The sequence below is a fragment of the Amblyomma mixtum genome, chromosome 2 (assembly GCF_055824585.1).
Source record: "Amblyomma mixtum isolate Tamu chromosome 2, ASM5582458v1, whole genome shotgun sequence".
Classification (NCBI taxonomy): Eukaryota; Metazoa; Arthropoda; class Arachnida; order Ixodida; family Ixodidae; genus Amblyomma; species Amblyomma mixtum.
Window position 1 is genome coordinate 57,634,186 of NC_143013.1, and position 15,972 is coordinate 57,650,157.

The 15,972-nt window shown below is 47.3% G+C and overlaps 1 protein-coding gene across 1 annotated transcript in view; it reads left to right on the top strand.

Moving 5' to 3' along the window:
• Window positions 1–12,177: 12,177 nt before the first annotated feature.
• LOC149359426 (uncharacterized) overlaps window positions 12,178–15,972 on the top strand; it is a 41,318-nt gene continuing 37,523 nt past the window's right edge. Inside the window, exon 1 of the mRNA XM_089567676.1 lies at window positions 12,178–12,674. Coding sequence (XP_089423802.1) covers window positions 12,178–12,674 — 497 coding nt within the window. The remainder of the gene's footprint in view (window positions 12,675–15,972) is intronic.

Below are 15,972 nucleotides of genomic sequence, written 5' to 3' on the forward strand. Positions count from 1 at the left end.
GGCGAAGCGAGCGGAGGCGAGCGCAATCACAAGGCAAGCGGTGTGACGTCATGCCAAATGGCGGCGGCGGCTCCGCGGCGAAGCGCGCGGTGTGACGTCATGCCAGATGGCGCGACGAGCGCGCAGCGTCCGCCAGCTGCGGCGGTTGTTAGGCAACGGCTCAAGGTCGCGGTCTCTGTGCCTCCTCGGAGCACCGCCACAGCGAAATAGCAAGTTCGTGGACAATGTAGCTTTCGCTACAAAAGGAGAGTCCAGTTTAAAATTCCTGATTAAGCATTGTAGTTCAAAGTGCTGAAGGGGAAAAACACGCCTTTCAAAGCTCGATTTGTTGGCTTTCCTCCGCCCTTCGTTGCACTTGATAAAATGGCACCGCTCGCATTTTCAATGCAGCAAATACTGATGCAGTTCATGTATTTTGTGATCTAAAAGAAATAAATGTGATTTCGGCGACGATACCATACACAGCAACCGCATATTGTTAAAGTGCAATGTGGGAAAGTCAACCCAAAGAGCTGTAAAGGCGCATTTTTAGTGCTCCATTTTTCTAACCCCAATGCCGATTCATAAGATAAAAAACTGGACTCGCCTTCGATGTTGACAGCTCTCAATTTCCTAACATAATATTGTACCATAAAACCAATAATTAGAATGTTGTTTACTTAATGTGATTAATGAATCGTCTTTTAGTTGAGCTCTATCACGTACGTAATGTCCACTTTGCAGTACAGCCCGTCTGCACAGGCTTCGCCGACGTATCCCTCACTTAAAAAAATAAAAATATCTAAAAGTTGAAAAATTATCAGATATACTTGGGGTAGTCTAGGACGTTTGGTGCTTGGGCTGCACAGTATCGAAGAAGTTGGCGCGCAAAAATTCGCGCTTTTTCGACGGCTTTCTCGTTCACAAAGGTTCATTTCGAAATTTTTAATCTACTTGCAAAATACCAATCTCTTATCCTTAAGTACAGAGGAATTCCTGGCGGCTTTTGTGAGTTCAATATCTGCTTAATTTATCTGTAAGTTTGAAAGCGTGTTTACACGTTGCAAATTTAGAAGTTGAAACTTGCAATGTACAAGCTTGAAACTGCGTCAGCCTCAAGTGGGGTTATAGTGCGCATGTAGCGGCTGATGCCAGCAAAGCACCGAATTAATCTGTCTGGAAGGCTTAAAGGAAGTCACGCTGAATACTACACGTCGCGTTTAGCCTCACTCTCCCCTAATTCATTGTATGTCCGCAGAGGGTCCTTGTAGTGCCAATCAACTACAAGGCGTGATGCGTAGAACCATAAAATTTGACTGAGTTGTATAGCCCCAACCCTGAAGAAATCGACTGTTCCTAGTCGCTTCCCTCCCAGTCAGATTAATTGCAGACACACCTTTTGAGATGATGGCAGACTTAATGGAAGGCATAGAGCTTTTTTCAGCCCCTCGTCCGAAGCAGTTTGGCGCTTCGCAAGCATCGAGCAGTAAGTACCTATAGCTTTGTTTCTGCAGGCTACAAAATAAGAGAGATACCGTCCCATTTCTGAGCTCATGAGCAGCCTGTGTGGTGAAGGTAACAGATTGTCTTTGTCGAGCGAAAACGGAAGCTCCGCCGAGCGCGAATGCCGACAAGAGCTTGCGCATGACTCGCTATTTTCAGTTTGCAGCCCTCGACTGCTCACTCATTAGTAGCAACACGTAACTCTTCAAACAAGGTGATATCCAGCAGTCTACGCTGAAAGCCTCACAGGTAGCAGCGTTACCAAGAGTGGTGAACAAGAGCTCACTGCAGGCGTTTTTATCCAGGCGACGCCTGGGGCTGAACAAAGGACAGGTCTTCAGAAATGTATTGCGCTGTGCTAGTTTCAGCGAGGAATAAGCCGGGCTAGTTGGTACTTTCTTTGTATAAAAACAGCGCAGCAGACGGGACCAAGAAGAGAAGACACAAACACAGGGCTGCCTCGAAAATTTCGCTTATTGAAACGAGGCTGACGGCGACGATTGGCTGTAATTAAAAGGACAGCTTGTAGTCAGCTGTCCCTGCCAGCTATAGAGAAGATAGGGTTATGGGAAGACATATGAGAGAGGTCTTCCTCTTGTTTTGGGTGTAGTCAGGCTGATGATGATAATCATCATCATAATCAAGTAAATTTCTTGTCGAATTTTATAGTCAAGATATTGTGCGTGGATATTTTGACTGCAGCACATTCTCTATTACATTTCCGCATTGCGGTGGAGCAGTAACTGCAGCCTATTAGTGCTTGTAAGCCCGCGCCTCGTTTATGGCCGCCTTAGCTTTGTTTTATCTTGAAGTCCAGTGATATATCCGGATCAAGTTTTTCTGCTCTGTTTGGAGCAATCGTATTCCAATGGCGAAATGGAACCGTCGGAACTACGAAAGCAGCGAGGTATGCAATGGCACAGACGTCGATCCCTGACCGCTCCCTGGAGCAGCGGTATTTACTCCGCCGAAATAGGAAGATTTGACCGGAACCCTGCGTGAGATTTTTCTTTCCCCCTCGCCAGCCTCCTGTCAATACCGGCTGCGGCTGCTTCCTTCAAGTCGTCGGTAAGCCGCTGCGTTGTGACCCGTGCAGCGCCATCTCAGCGGAAGTGCGCGATGGTAATTTTCCAAAATGTAATTATTTTTCGTTCTGTTCGCGTCCACATAAAAAAACTGTTTAAACAGAATGTCAATTCTTTGCGACCTCTTTTTAGATAAAAATTGTTTACCTTGTTGGACCTCCCGCGCTTTCCCAAGCCAGACGACGCGTACTCGCTTCGCTTAGCAGCTCTGTAAACACGAAAGCGATCCGAAAATCGGACGCGTTTTATAGCTACAATTTTGTGGTGCGGGCATCTTGATACAAAGCGAAGGCTTCGTGCGCCTTTCGTTTGGCGTTAACGTCAGACAGAGCGGCTAGGCCTCGCTTCGACGAGCGCCGCCATGTAGCTTTTCTTGCACTAAAGTGCCTCCCCGGTAGCACACGCATTCCATTCGCAGAATGGGAGGGAGCGACCAGGCGGAGCGCTCTCGATCGGCCATTGGAATTAAACATTCGTTACATTGACTTGAGGTCGCTGTAGTACTCCGGACTTCGCAGAGCTTTCTCGAAGCTCCCTGCCTGCATGGCCCACGCATGCGCAGTCAAAAGGCGCCGCTATGACGGGGGTGTCCTTGCAGAATGAAAGCGGGTCCGGCGCCAGCGCGAACTACTCGTAACGAAAGGCGGCTGTTGACAATCGTCTCTGCCCAAACGGATTATCGGAACTACGAAAGCAGCGAGGTATGCAAGACATCCCCATTTCTTTTGTGGCCTCCCGCAACGTCTCCCATCTCCGACGAGCCACTAGTCCACTGCCTCAGGGCGGCTTCCTCAACCGCGCAGCGGCCATCGGTGGTAAAGTAACTGATTAGCCAACGTGTCTGGTTCCCATATACGTCTCACGCTTGCAAACACGCTCACAACCGTTGGGGATTCGATGAAAGAAAATGTACGCCGTCAATATCTAGGGCATGAGGGCGGCGGGCGTGGCGGTGAGTTCATGTCAGAAGCAAGGGTAGCCAAGAGCAAAACAGGAAGGAAGAAACCAACTTGTGGAGAGGGATTCTAAATACTTGAACGCGGTAGCGTTATAGGACTCGTTCTCCAGAAAATCCAGTGTTGACGTTGTCGGCGTCGGCGTTGCGAGCGAGAAATCACGGGCACGGCTCTGGCAGGTGCTCTCCAGAAAGCAACCTAGGAGGAAGGTGGGCCCCCTAGGTCATGTGACCTTATGGCGTCATCGCAACATGACAACCGGATAGTGAGCAAACTGTCCACCGTGGCAGGTGGCAGTTAAATTAATGATTGGCCACTCGGGAAGAGCAACCTGGGCCACACAAGGCCCACCGCTGAGAGCACCTGCCATTGCAGGGAAGTGTCGCATCGCTTAACCGCTGCACGACTGCGCCAGGAGGATCATGAAATCTATCAGGGATTCATGATTGTACAATAGAAAATGACCTTGTGCATATATGGCAATTACTATTACGCTATATAGAAATACCCTCCAGGCGGAGTTTGAGTCCCTTCCGATTTTGTTGCTTGTTTTGTCACGAGGGTCCTGGGTTCGAGGTTGTGCCCATTCCTCAGGAGTTTTATGACATTTTCAATGGTTTACTGAAGCCTTTGGTGGGTCCGCAGGAATGAACGGCCGAACTCCTTTATTTCCGAAGGCTTTGAAAACGCCAGAAAAAGCAATAAACAGCAGTGTGATCAGATGATCCGTGCTTAGCACATACTTCGACAAGGCCTTTGCTTTAACTGTTAATCAATCGATAAGTAAAGCTCTGTAAAGTAGGCATGGGACAGTATCGAAGATACATATATCTTCGATACTATCTGTTGATACATTTTGTGTACCGGTATTAGATATCGCTTGCCAAAAAAGAAAGTATCCGCGTATCGGTATCGAAAATAGATTTTTCGTGTATCGTGTTAACGACACTCGATACTCAAAAGAAGTGTGCCGCACATTTTGTGGCCGCTGTGAGTCAGACTGAGCCAGTGCCGCTCGCTCAGGCGGTAGCGCGCTGAAAATAAACGGAAGAATTAGGAAGAGACGTTGCCAATGCCGTAGCCCCGGTCAGTCGTCTTTCTTCCTACGTTCGTTGTATACCAGACAGACGACATATATGTTGCGGTTCTGCACACTTGGTGAGAAAAGGGAAAAGGAGACTGGCTCACCATTACGGCAGAAACAAAAACCCTTCACGTCCATTTCAAGAGGCAGTGGTTGCCAACCGCTTAGTAGCTCACAGAACATTTGTTGTTTACTTAGTGAGCACAATAAAGGTTACGCGCGCTTCAACACGCGAGTAGATGCCGTCATCAGCGTCAGTCAAATTCGTCAGCTGAAGCAGTCCTTTCGTCTGGAGGAAGAACGCTACAACAAGTTTCTTGACTATACCTCGACGATCCTCAAGCCATGCATCGTGGCTACGCCTCACTTTTTTCCGCTGAAAAAAGCCACCTTCATAAAATACATCACGGCAACTTGTTCGTGTGCTCCTATAGGGATGCTTTTTAGAGCGCAGCTCTTTGGCGTCCGTTCCTGGGTTTCGCGTCGTCGTCGGCGTTGTCGTCGGCCTCGTAACCAGCTCCGCCCCACTTTCATCCCCCAGCGCTAGCAGCGACCGACTGATACCGCTGGATGCCGCTGACGCCGCTAGAGAGTCAAGGTAACGTGACTGCATAGAACACCGTCGCCGCCATGCAGAAAGAGGAGGAAAGGGTCCCCCCCCCCCCCCCCCCCCCCCCCTGTTCTTGTGTGGCGGATAGGGTGCTCTTCAGTTGCCGACGCGCCGCTTATTTCACGTAGGCCCCGGCACGTCGACGAATACGTGACCACCTTCCCACGGCTAGACCTGGTTCTTAGCGCTGCGGAAGCGAGGGTATCATATTTTTTGTGTCGGCATCGGCGGCATTGTCCCTGAAACCAACTCCGCAGCTGGGGTTGACTCACTATCGAAAAGGTGAAACAGCTTATTTGCTGCGCTCAAATTTCGCATTAGGAAGTAACGTAATCGTCGGTAATTTTTTTCATTTTCTTCGCTTAAAGCATAGTCGCATCGCGGGGTTCTTTCGGACCGCCGGTCTGAAGAAATGCTGTTACTTACTACCGTTAAGAAAAAAAAAACCGTCTAAGTAACAGTGATGAGCAAGACTGGTTATGCATAATAAACACTTTTAGCTCTTTTATTCTTTGTTGTTTTCTTTCTAGAATTGACCCAAATTTATTTAAATTATGTCGAACATCTAAAGTATTCAAGAGAATAATAAAACATTTGCTAATCGCAGTCGCCCATGTCATGGGATATTGTGATAATTGTTTTTTTTTCCTTTTTCTACTCCTATTCCTGTTTTGTATTAAATTGCGTTTTATGTTGAGTACTGAATTTTCACTGTTCTAATTAATGTGCTATATTTTGCGGTTCCAATTGTTACTGTTGTTGTTCACACACAAATTCTGAACCTGTATTCACAGTTAGTAGCTCCAGAAAAATCATTCTGTTATTGTGCTATTGCTTTCTAATGAATGTTACTTTGTTGAATGTTTATATACTTTATATATATAACGAAGTGTTTTTTGCTGCCTTTTACGCAATATGCGCAATCTGTATAAGAGCCCCCCCCCCCCCTCTGAGAGTTCTGTTACCTTGGACGTCATCCTGTATTTTTAAATAAGTAAATTGAAACTGAAATAACTTGAAACCCGAAATAATGTTCAACTTCGAACCTTTCTTAAACACAGTGGTGGGGAAATAACTATTCGGCTTTCCCCTGTGCACGAAGCTCGCACCTTTAAGCACAGGGTGAAGGCAGGAGCAACCATTAAATACTGCAGTAAAAAACGAAGAGCACCAGAAACAATTTCAAGTTTATTCTATGCAGTCGAGCGCTCAGAGACCAGTCCGCATGAAGAATATTAGCTTTAAAAAAGACTTTGTAGGCTGCTTATGGAAGTGATTATTTCAACGCCACCGTGCCTTTATTCCAATGACAAAGTTTTGACCAATCCAGCTGGGCCAATAGTAGAGTTTAAAGAAATCTGTGCGTCCGGATTCATTCAAACTCTTTCAAATACAACGCGCTGTATAAAATACACTCAAAATTCCAGACTCCACGGAGAAGTTTTTTACCTTATGAAATGACGTTCCAACCTTTGTTAGGTGATTTCAGTAGAGTGTCGAAGTATCGATGATGTAGTATTAAGTATTTGTATCGGAAAAAATTTTCGTTCGGCATCTTGCATTGGTATCGAAAATACAATTTTGTAGGGTATCGTTTGTCGGTATCGAACATACTTTTTCGACTATCGTGCCCAGCCTTCCTGTAAACGTATCTCTGTGTGCGATTGTTCTGCGTTTAAGTTACAGTTTTGTATTTTGTCTGTGTGACTTCAATTCTGTAACCTATAATTTGCCTCCGTATATTTTTGCAAATATATTTCTTGGTTATCTCCATCATCGCCTTCAGCTTCATCCCATCGGAATCCCCACGATAGAAGAGGTCTGAGCCGCTCCTAAGAAAGGGAACACACCTTCATAAATTTGCTATACTCCTCGACAAAACATGCCTTGAAAGCGCGTCTGCGCCTCCTGCCTCGGCCATACCAAGAGGTGCTCTTGTTGCCCAGCGAGTGCAGTGGAAACCGGATGCCTTCCTTTCGAACTGCCAGGTTCTCAAGAGACACTGCGCTCCCATGATGATGATGATGATGATGATGTCCTCAGGCTTAATGGCACATATCCACGGCGGGGGATTGGCCATGTGCTCCCATCTCTGGCACGCACTCAAATAACACGCTTCTATCTTCTCTTTCAATAAGAGAGCATACTCGAAAAGAGAGATGACCCCTCGGCCTTCCCGAATGGGTCGTCCTGTGCAAGGAACTTGGGCAGAAGACTGATGCCTTCCTGTTGACAAGTTAATCTCCCAGGAGGCAGTGCGCACCCATCTTCGGCACGCCCTGCAATAAGCAGTCGCTTTTGTTTTCTTACATAAGAAAACATTCTTTTTTACCTCTTGTAGTAGGACGTTTCCGTGCCTCATACGCAGCTCGTCTAATTCGCGTGGAGCGCAAAGTGTATGGATCCTTTCGATCGAGAGCTTTATTAGAGGTACGTGCTTCTGTTTTTCACCGCACCAGTGAATGGGTTAGACCCCCTAAATGAGTTTCCAAGACCTGCATGGTGCATTTCAGTTCAGTTCTAGATATCTCAGGAATACAGAAGATACCCAGCCTTCGAATGTCAAGTGTTGGCGGACTATAACGTTGCGGAATGGAAGAACACGAGCAGATAAAACAAGCAAGTTTGTGGTATTGAGCTCGAAGAAAATGAGCATAAAGCAGCATATAAGGCCTCATACCGTATATCATTATTATGAATTATAATAATCTAACCGTAATCTGCAATGCTTGCTATTATTCAAATATCAAATTCCCATGCTCGTTGAATATGATAAGCACAACAGCAGATGTATACAGAACAGTTCCTTTTGAATGAAACGCCATTGCATTAACGCACTATTTGTAACTTCTACACCGCTAACGCAAAACAGAGACTTAAGTACACCTCACAAACTTTTTAGATCGCCTCGTTGAATTTCGCTTTCGATCAGAAAAATCTCATCCGAAAGTCATGGAGTCCGCGGAGCGCCGGGACCATCAGAAGCGCGATTTGCTCGCAGTTTTCCACGACTACACATGAAAAAAAAGTCTTATTCTAGATTAATAGTGCATATCTCGCTATATTCTTCTGCCACGAAACAGGTAAAAATCGCGCAAGAAAAAATGTGAGAAACCAATAATTTTTACCAAAATGGTCATGCCTGCGACCCCGTTCAGCGCGTGACGGCTTTAGTGTGTCTGGTTGCCACTGTCTCTGTGGTCGGATACAACTCAAGAATGAAGCGGATTTCCCTCGCGAAAGGACCCATTCCAGCAAACGGCGTCGGCCGACTCTCATGAGCCTGCTAGAGTGACAATGCAGTGAGTGACAGATGAAAGGGAACAACCTCCTCCCTCCATGGTTAACGATAGTTCCCTATTATCAAGCCGCTCCCTCATTTTGAAGCTAGAAGGTTCATGCATAGAGTTTCTTACTATTACCTAGAGGGAAAGCTGGCAGCCCGTCTATGGGAGTTTGCATGGCGACCCCTCGAGACCACTTCAGCCATCATGGGCGCTCAAAGCATCATGGGGCGGTGAGCTACTTGTTGCGGAACTGCAACTTTTGGCCAAAAAATAATAGAAAAATAAAGCTGTTTGATAACTACAAACGTCCTAACATTCAATATCTTGTCCAATGATTGCAACAAACGAGCAGAAAAGCATTTAAGTGCAAAGTTTGCCCAAAATAAGAGACGACTCGCTCTCCTATTGGCCAAGTAGTGAACACTATAAAAACTAATATTTCGTAAATAGCAGGCGCACTTTTAAAAGTAAATATGTTTTCAAAAAAGATGCTGTTGCTTAATTACTATAAGAGGTTTTTTAATGACATTTCGGAAAAGTGAAACCTTTTATTGGCGTCGTGCGTCGTCGCGTTTTCTCTACTATGGGGTTTGCCCACTGCATTCGCGCGAAAGTCGTCTGCGCACGCACGAACAGCGTTTTCGGAATGAAACGTCTTAGTAGTGCCACTCCGTGTTCCCAAAAAATTACGACTGTGCCGCAACAAGTAGCTCACCGCCCCATGATGCTTTGGGCGTCCATCGTGGCTGAAGTGCAGCGCCGCCAGCTTTCCCTCTAGTTAATAGTAAGAAACTCTATGGGTTCATGAGAGTCGACCGACACCATTGGCTGGAAGGGTGGCCTTTGACGGGGAAAAGCTGCTTCCTTCTTGAGTTGTATCCGACTATAGTAACAATTCTCTATTCTCTATGAGTTTTTGATCCATGCACTGGGTTAGCCAAACGGAGCTCCCGGCCGTAATGAACCTGTTCTTACGTTTAGAACAGCGAAAAGTGGCTGATTCTTAATTAGCTTAATGATTAAAAAATACTATTCAGTTAAGGAGAGCCGGTGAGGTAAGCACCGGCAGTAATTTAACAGTTAAAATATTGTTAAAATTCTTTACTTGTATTCGAAGTGCCATCAAGGTTCAATAAAATCAGTTTTATTAATTTACAGTGAGAATTTCAAGCAAGAATGGCAGGCGAGGACTGATTTTGACAAATTTCGCAACACAGTAATTTCGCTTATTGTCTGAATGCAAAGCACACCGGAATCTATTATAGGAGAAAAAAAGAAGAAATTAAAACTGAACATCAACACTGCAGTGCCCTCTCTGATTTGAAAAGACATGGCTTATCATTTCTCTTTTTCTGCTAAATTTAGTTATATTCTCGTGGTTGCGCGTTTTCAAAGAAGAGACAAAAATGAATGCTGCAGCCGGCACGCACTGCAAATCGCGTGCTGCACGCTCCACACAGAACGAGAATCCGAGCCATGGCAGAAGGACCCCCCGGCGCGAGCAAAAAGCCGACCGAGAAGGATTCTTCCAAGTCCGGAGCTAGTGAAGAGGCCGCTGAGGACCAGGACGAGGACCCGTTCTTCAAGAGTGAAATCGACGACCTGCTGACCGGTGAATTCGAATCCGCAGACCAAAAACTTCTTGAAAAAGTGACCACCTCCGACGAAGGCTTGGAAACCGCAGGTACGCTGAGCAAGACATCTGACCTGCCCGTGGACTTAGAAGACTTAATTCTAGAAACGGATCGCATTGTAAACGTGAATACGACGAAGAGAGCTCCAAGTGTTGCCGCATCAGGAAGAAAACGCGAGCTTCAGTCCAAGTCTTCGCAGAAGACTGCCCCTGTTTCACGCAAACCACTCGGAGAGAATCAGCCGAGTTCAGCAGTCGCACCTTCCGCTGTGCCTGCAGATAACTCAGCGGTGCCCATTGATAAGGCAGATAAGAAGAAAGCACGAGGCGTCCAGAAGCGAGGCGTATCTGTTCCGAAGACCATGGCCGGACAAGGGCCGACCTCCTACTCTAAACCGGTTGCAACTACGAGCTCCGCGCCCGCGCCTGCGTCAGGCAAGCAACCGCCTAACAAGCCGATTCCCGCTGTAGCCAAGTCGGTACCTGAGAATCGAGCTCAAGGGAACCTGCCGCCCTTCAAGCCGCGGAACGACTCAGGAAAAGCTCCTAAGCCTGCAACTCAACCAGCTGGCCCGCCGCCATCTGGCCGTGCGGAGTTTTTCTCCTTATCAGATCTGACATCTCCGGCGACCATTTTCACGCCAGACTCAGTTTCTTCACCAAACGCAATCTTGCCATCGAACTGGATGGCAACCACTGTAAAGGGTGGCCAGTATGCATATCCTCGCCCAGTGGAAGCCGCCATCGACAGTAAGGCGGGGACCGCCTCTCAGCAGCACAGTCGCCGCGGCAGCCGCAGCAGGCATCACTCGAGTCGTCGACGACGCAGCCGCGACGGCCAGAGCTCTTCGACGAGCAGCAGCAGTTCCGACGAGTACCCTCGGTCCCACCGAAGGCATCGGCGGAGAAGTCGTCTCCGCGATCGACGGAGGCGCAGTAGCGAGTCGATTTCCCGAAGATACCGTGACGACAGCGGAAGGGATTACCCGTACAAAGAAGGGAGCAGAGCTAGCGTGCAGCCGACCGCCTTTGGTTACCCGGAGCCCGTTGCTTGGCCGCAGGTTGGAGGCTACCCGCCGCCTCAAGCTATCCCACAGGTTCCACCGGCCTACCCACAACAGGCTCCAGCCTTCTCGCCAGCGCCTCGCTTCCCGACTAGTTACGGCCAGCCCGCAGTTTCCAGCTATACGGCTAACCCTGCGTTTCCTCCTGCTTACGGTGGGCCGCGTCCAGTCAGCCCCGCTCCGTTTGCAGGTGTGAGGCCTCAGGTGGTTCACTGGGGTCCCAATGTGCAGCGCTACGGGCCACAGCCTGTAGTCGCGCCTCCTCGTCTTCCTGACTGGCCGTTGACGCAGCCGGCTCCCTTCGAACCAAGGTACCGGCTCCTGCAGCGCTCTGAAGGGAATGAACTGATCGACAACGCTCGCGTTACTTGGTCTCGAATGGGGTGAACTGACACCATGAACCCCCTCGTGTGCACTGTTTTGAAATTTTGTAGACAGCTCAGTAGCGTATTATGTTCCGATTATCATTTATTCATGCCATGTGACTTATAGTTTCCCTTAACTCTTATTACAACAGAAGGATTTTCATGCACAGCCGGATCAATGTTCGGCTGTCCTTGAGCTTGCCATTGCAACGGTATTACACAGTTACGAGGATGAACGCAATGTACATGTCTGGTTATTAGTTCGAAACGCATAAATGCCAAACACGTAATTTTCACCCGTGACACTGACAGGAATGACGTTTATGCACAGTAGTTAGCACACAGCAGTCTGTAATAAAATTGCTTCCCTATCAAACTTGTGCCGCGGTCCTTGCAGCGATGACCGCAATAAAGGAAATTAATTTGACTGATCTCAAGCAACAAGAAACTAGTGTAGAGCCAAAGTGAAAAGTCCCGACGCCAAAAGATTCGCCTGGAAAAAACTCATAGTTTAGTACTTATATTACTAAAGAAGCTCGATATATCTGAATGATGAGAAGGAATTTTTTCTTTTACCTTTCCGTATATCTCGAGCTTCACAAGTGCCATGGATGCACCGACTGCTCGCCTTTGCAGAAAGCCTTGTGGTTGTGGGCCTTTTCATCCGAAGTATCCACAAGCTATCAGTAAGTTCGGTTGCGTTGGCCAGCGTGCCCAGGTATAGGACGCCGCCTCCTCCTCCCATGGCTATCTCCGCGTCCAGCTACTCACCGTGGCCCGTCTACAGCGTGGGCTCAGACACATGCCGCTGCCGGGACTGTTGCGGTGACTGCTGCAGGCAGGCGGCAGCCGCTCGTCGGGAGCAGGAGCGCCTACGATGGACCCCTCCACCCCCTCCTATCTGGACGCCGTCACCCAGGCCGTACATGCCCAGAGAGCCTATGTTCGCCATGGCTCGGAGCACGCCGTCGCTGTGGCCGACGGCTCCTGTGAACCCGTACTGGCCGCCGCCTGCTGCTCCAACGAGGCAGTTCGCTTGGTCCACGCGCTATCTGCCGCGGCACGTGTGGTCCACCGGGGGCAGCTTTATCTCCAGGAGCCACTCCTGGTGAGCAGAGGGTCCGCAGTGACCTATCACTGACGGCGCCAATAACGGCTCTTCTTGACATGGGCGCATGTCTCGAAGCTCATTAGATATATTGCAGCGTTAAAAAACAAGAAAAAAACAGGAGGGGGCACTAAATCTCCTTCTTAAGGGTATGACCTGATGACGTTAATGATGACCTGTCCGTTAACGGAATGACCTGATGGCCCATATAAGTCTAATTGCCCATTTTCTACTTTACACCCATAGACCCCTGGAGTCCACATATTCCGGGAGCAGCGGTGCATCGGTGAAGCGATGCGCCACTGCTACGGCAGGTGGCTGCGATGCGCCACTGCTACGGCAGGTGGCTGTTTCAAACAGCCACCGGCGGGGCTTGTGACCAATCGTTAATTTAACTGCTACTTGCCGTGGTGGGCAGCTTATGATCACGTCACAAGATCACGTGACCTAAGAGGCCCACCTGCCACTCAAGTTGCTCTTAGGGTGATTTTTCGCTCACGGCCAACGAAGCGGACACTGATGACTACGACGACGCCGGCTTTTCTGCTACACGGAACTCTTAACACTGTCGCGCTGATACATTGGCATATCATAAGAGAGCAATTACGCATTAGCAGCCACCCAAGCGCAGCCATACGGCTGCAAAGGAAGCTTGCACGTCGGACAAGGACGAATTTTTCAACTAAGAAGTTTGTGGGAGGTGTATAGTTTTCCTTTGTAACCGTATCGCTGCGCTTGGTTGGTAATCAGTAATTGCTATTACTAATCTATTCCACCTTGGGGGATTGCCCTAAAGAATGCTCCAACACTGAAATACCACCAAACTACAACAATCCTCTACAGTGAAGCTAACCACTCAAAGAAATCTAAGTTTTGTGGCACAGCTACTCTGCCAGGGTACCCGTGGCTCCGTTGAAAACATGGGGATGGTTGAAGCTCTGCTCGCAAACTTCGGACAATCGAGAACGTGCAACAAAAGGAAGAGCCCGTGTTTCCGGTAATGATTCGGCCCTTGGCAAGCTGCCGAGAATCCACGCTTTTTCCCGTTTTTCAGCGATATCGCGTACTGCGAGAACACTAGTGAAAACTCGCAGGAGATTTATTCGTTTCTCGCTGCTAGGCCATTGAAGCCTCAGAACTCGCTCGAAGGGCATATCCAATTGGGTGCGCCAGGGTAGATACCTCGGTTTGAGCGCAGCGCGGCTGCTCTTTTTGAAGCAACTGAGCGCCAAAATGAAAAACAAACGGCAATTATTTTTAAGGACTGGCTCCTGAACGTTCACAATAAAGTTTCATGCGCAGGGAAGTTTTTTTCAGACAGATACAACAAGAAATAAGGCATGAGTAGCGAGAAACCAATAAAGCTCCTGCGAGTTTTGGACAGTGTTTTCGCTTTGCGCGATATCGCTGAAAAAACAAAAAAAGTGCGGATTTTCAGCAGCTTGCCAAGGGCGGACTCACCACCGGAAACACGGGCTCTTGCCTCTTATTTCTTGTACGCATTTGAAAATAACTTCTCTGCGTATGAGAACTTCAATGGGAAGATTCAGGAGGCAGTCCTTAATAATAATTGCCGTTTGGTTTCCTCTTTTGCCTCAGTTGCTTCACAAAGAACAGCCGCGCTGCGCTCAAATCGAGGTATCTACCCTGGCGCACCCAAATGGTTCGAGCACTTCGGCGGCCCTTTGAGCGAGTTCTGAGGCTTCTCTCGGCAAAATTGCCTAGCAGCGAGAAACGGATAAAGCTCCTGCGAGTTTTCAATATTGTTTTCGCAGTGCGCTCTTTTTGTTCGTTTGCGTTCGGTCAGAAGCTGGCGAGCAGAGCTTCGGCCACCCCAAGTTTTCAACGGAGTCGCGGGCATCCTGGCAGGGTGGCTGTGCCACATAACTTAAATCTCTTTTGAGTGGTTGGTTTCACAGCAGAGCATTAATGTAGTGTAGACTTCAAACTACCAAAAAAAGAAACTGTCAGAGTTACGCCGGTCAGGTAAGTTCAGCTGAACGGACAGCAAGGAGGACATTTTTTACCTCATATGGATAAATGATTTAACTATTAGCATAGTCCTTCAATGTTTGCAATATTAGCATAGTCCTTCAAAGAATTGAAGGACTATGCTATTAGTTAACTTAAATTAACTCATAAACTTTTTATTTTTGATTTTAGGAGGCAAGGTTTATGTAGCGAAATTGATGGCCCGCCAGCATATAAGGTGAGCTGTGTTTTTAAGGTATGTCGCCACCTTTGAAAAATCGTTTTTTTGTAAAAATGACATTTTTTCTTTTTTATATTTCGCGAGTCCCCAAACATTCAAAAATCTTTTGCAGCAAGAATAATGTTCGTATCTTATTTTGTTCAAAAGATATAGCCAACTTTCGAACAGGTGGTCAACAGTTCTGAAACCGAAACTGATGTGGTTTGGTAACAGAAAATGATAACTCAGCGATAATCAGCGGCGTATATTGGAAATTTTCTCTTTTGTTTTTGTCTGATATGTAAAAGATTATTCAAAGGCAATTTGTAAGGCTTCCTTTTTTTTAAACATTGCTTTAAATTTCCGCAAGGGGGATGCAAGACGCTACAAGTATGGCTACAAGCGTCTCAGTTGTTTACTTTGCGCGCACTTCACGCTATCGCTTTGAATGCTACCTGATTCTTCCTTCAATGATGGCAGCAGAAGTACAGCAGATATTTTGAGGGAAGCAGGCATCGAATCTGGCCACCACACTCTCCTAGCATGTTGCACCAGTCACCATTGCCATGAGATGAAGGCCCAGCGTCAATCAACGGGCGAGGCAAAACATCTCCGTAAGAAAAGACGGGCAGCAACAAATGCCAAAAGAGAGCTCGTGTCAGCTAAGGAGGGCCCTAGCTATGAACCTGGAGGATTTTAACTTCCTAGGGCATGATGATCGTGTTTCTACAAGGATTGAAAAACTTTGATCTTGTTTTTCTCAAAACTTTATTTCTCACACTTTCGTGTTGCGCAAACAGTGATAACTTCCAAATCAATACATATTGTTCAATGAAACTTTGCACGCTAGTTCCTTTGTTACTAGCCTGTGCAATGAACTAGGATAAATGAAATCGAATGGTGAGTTTTGATATAATCATGTTTTATGTCAAGGAAGGTAGGCAAAAATGACACATTTTTTTGTTTTCTTTAGCATTTTTGCTATAACATTTTTCTCAATTATCGGATGGCAAAGATCCTAGTTGGTTGCACTCTATGGTTAGTTGGCTAACTCTGTGCCGAAAAGTTTACAATTCCTGCCCTTCATTCACTAGTTACGAGTGTTTG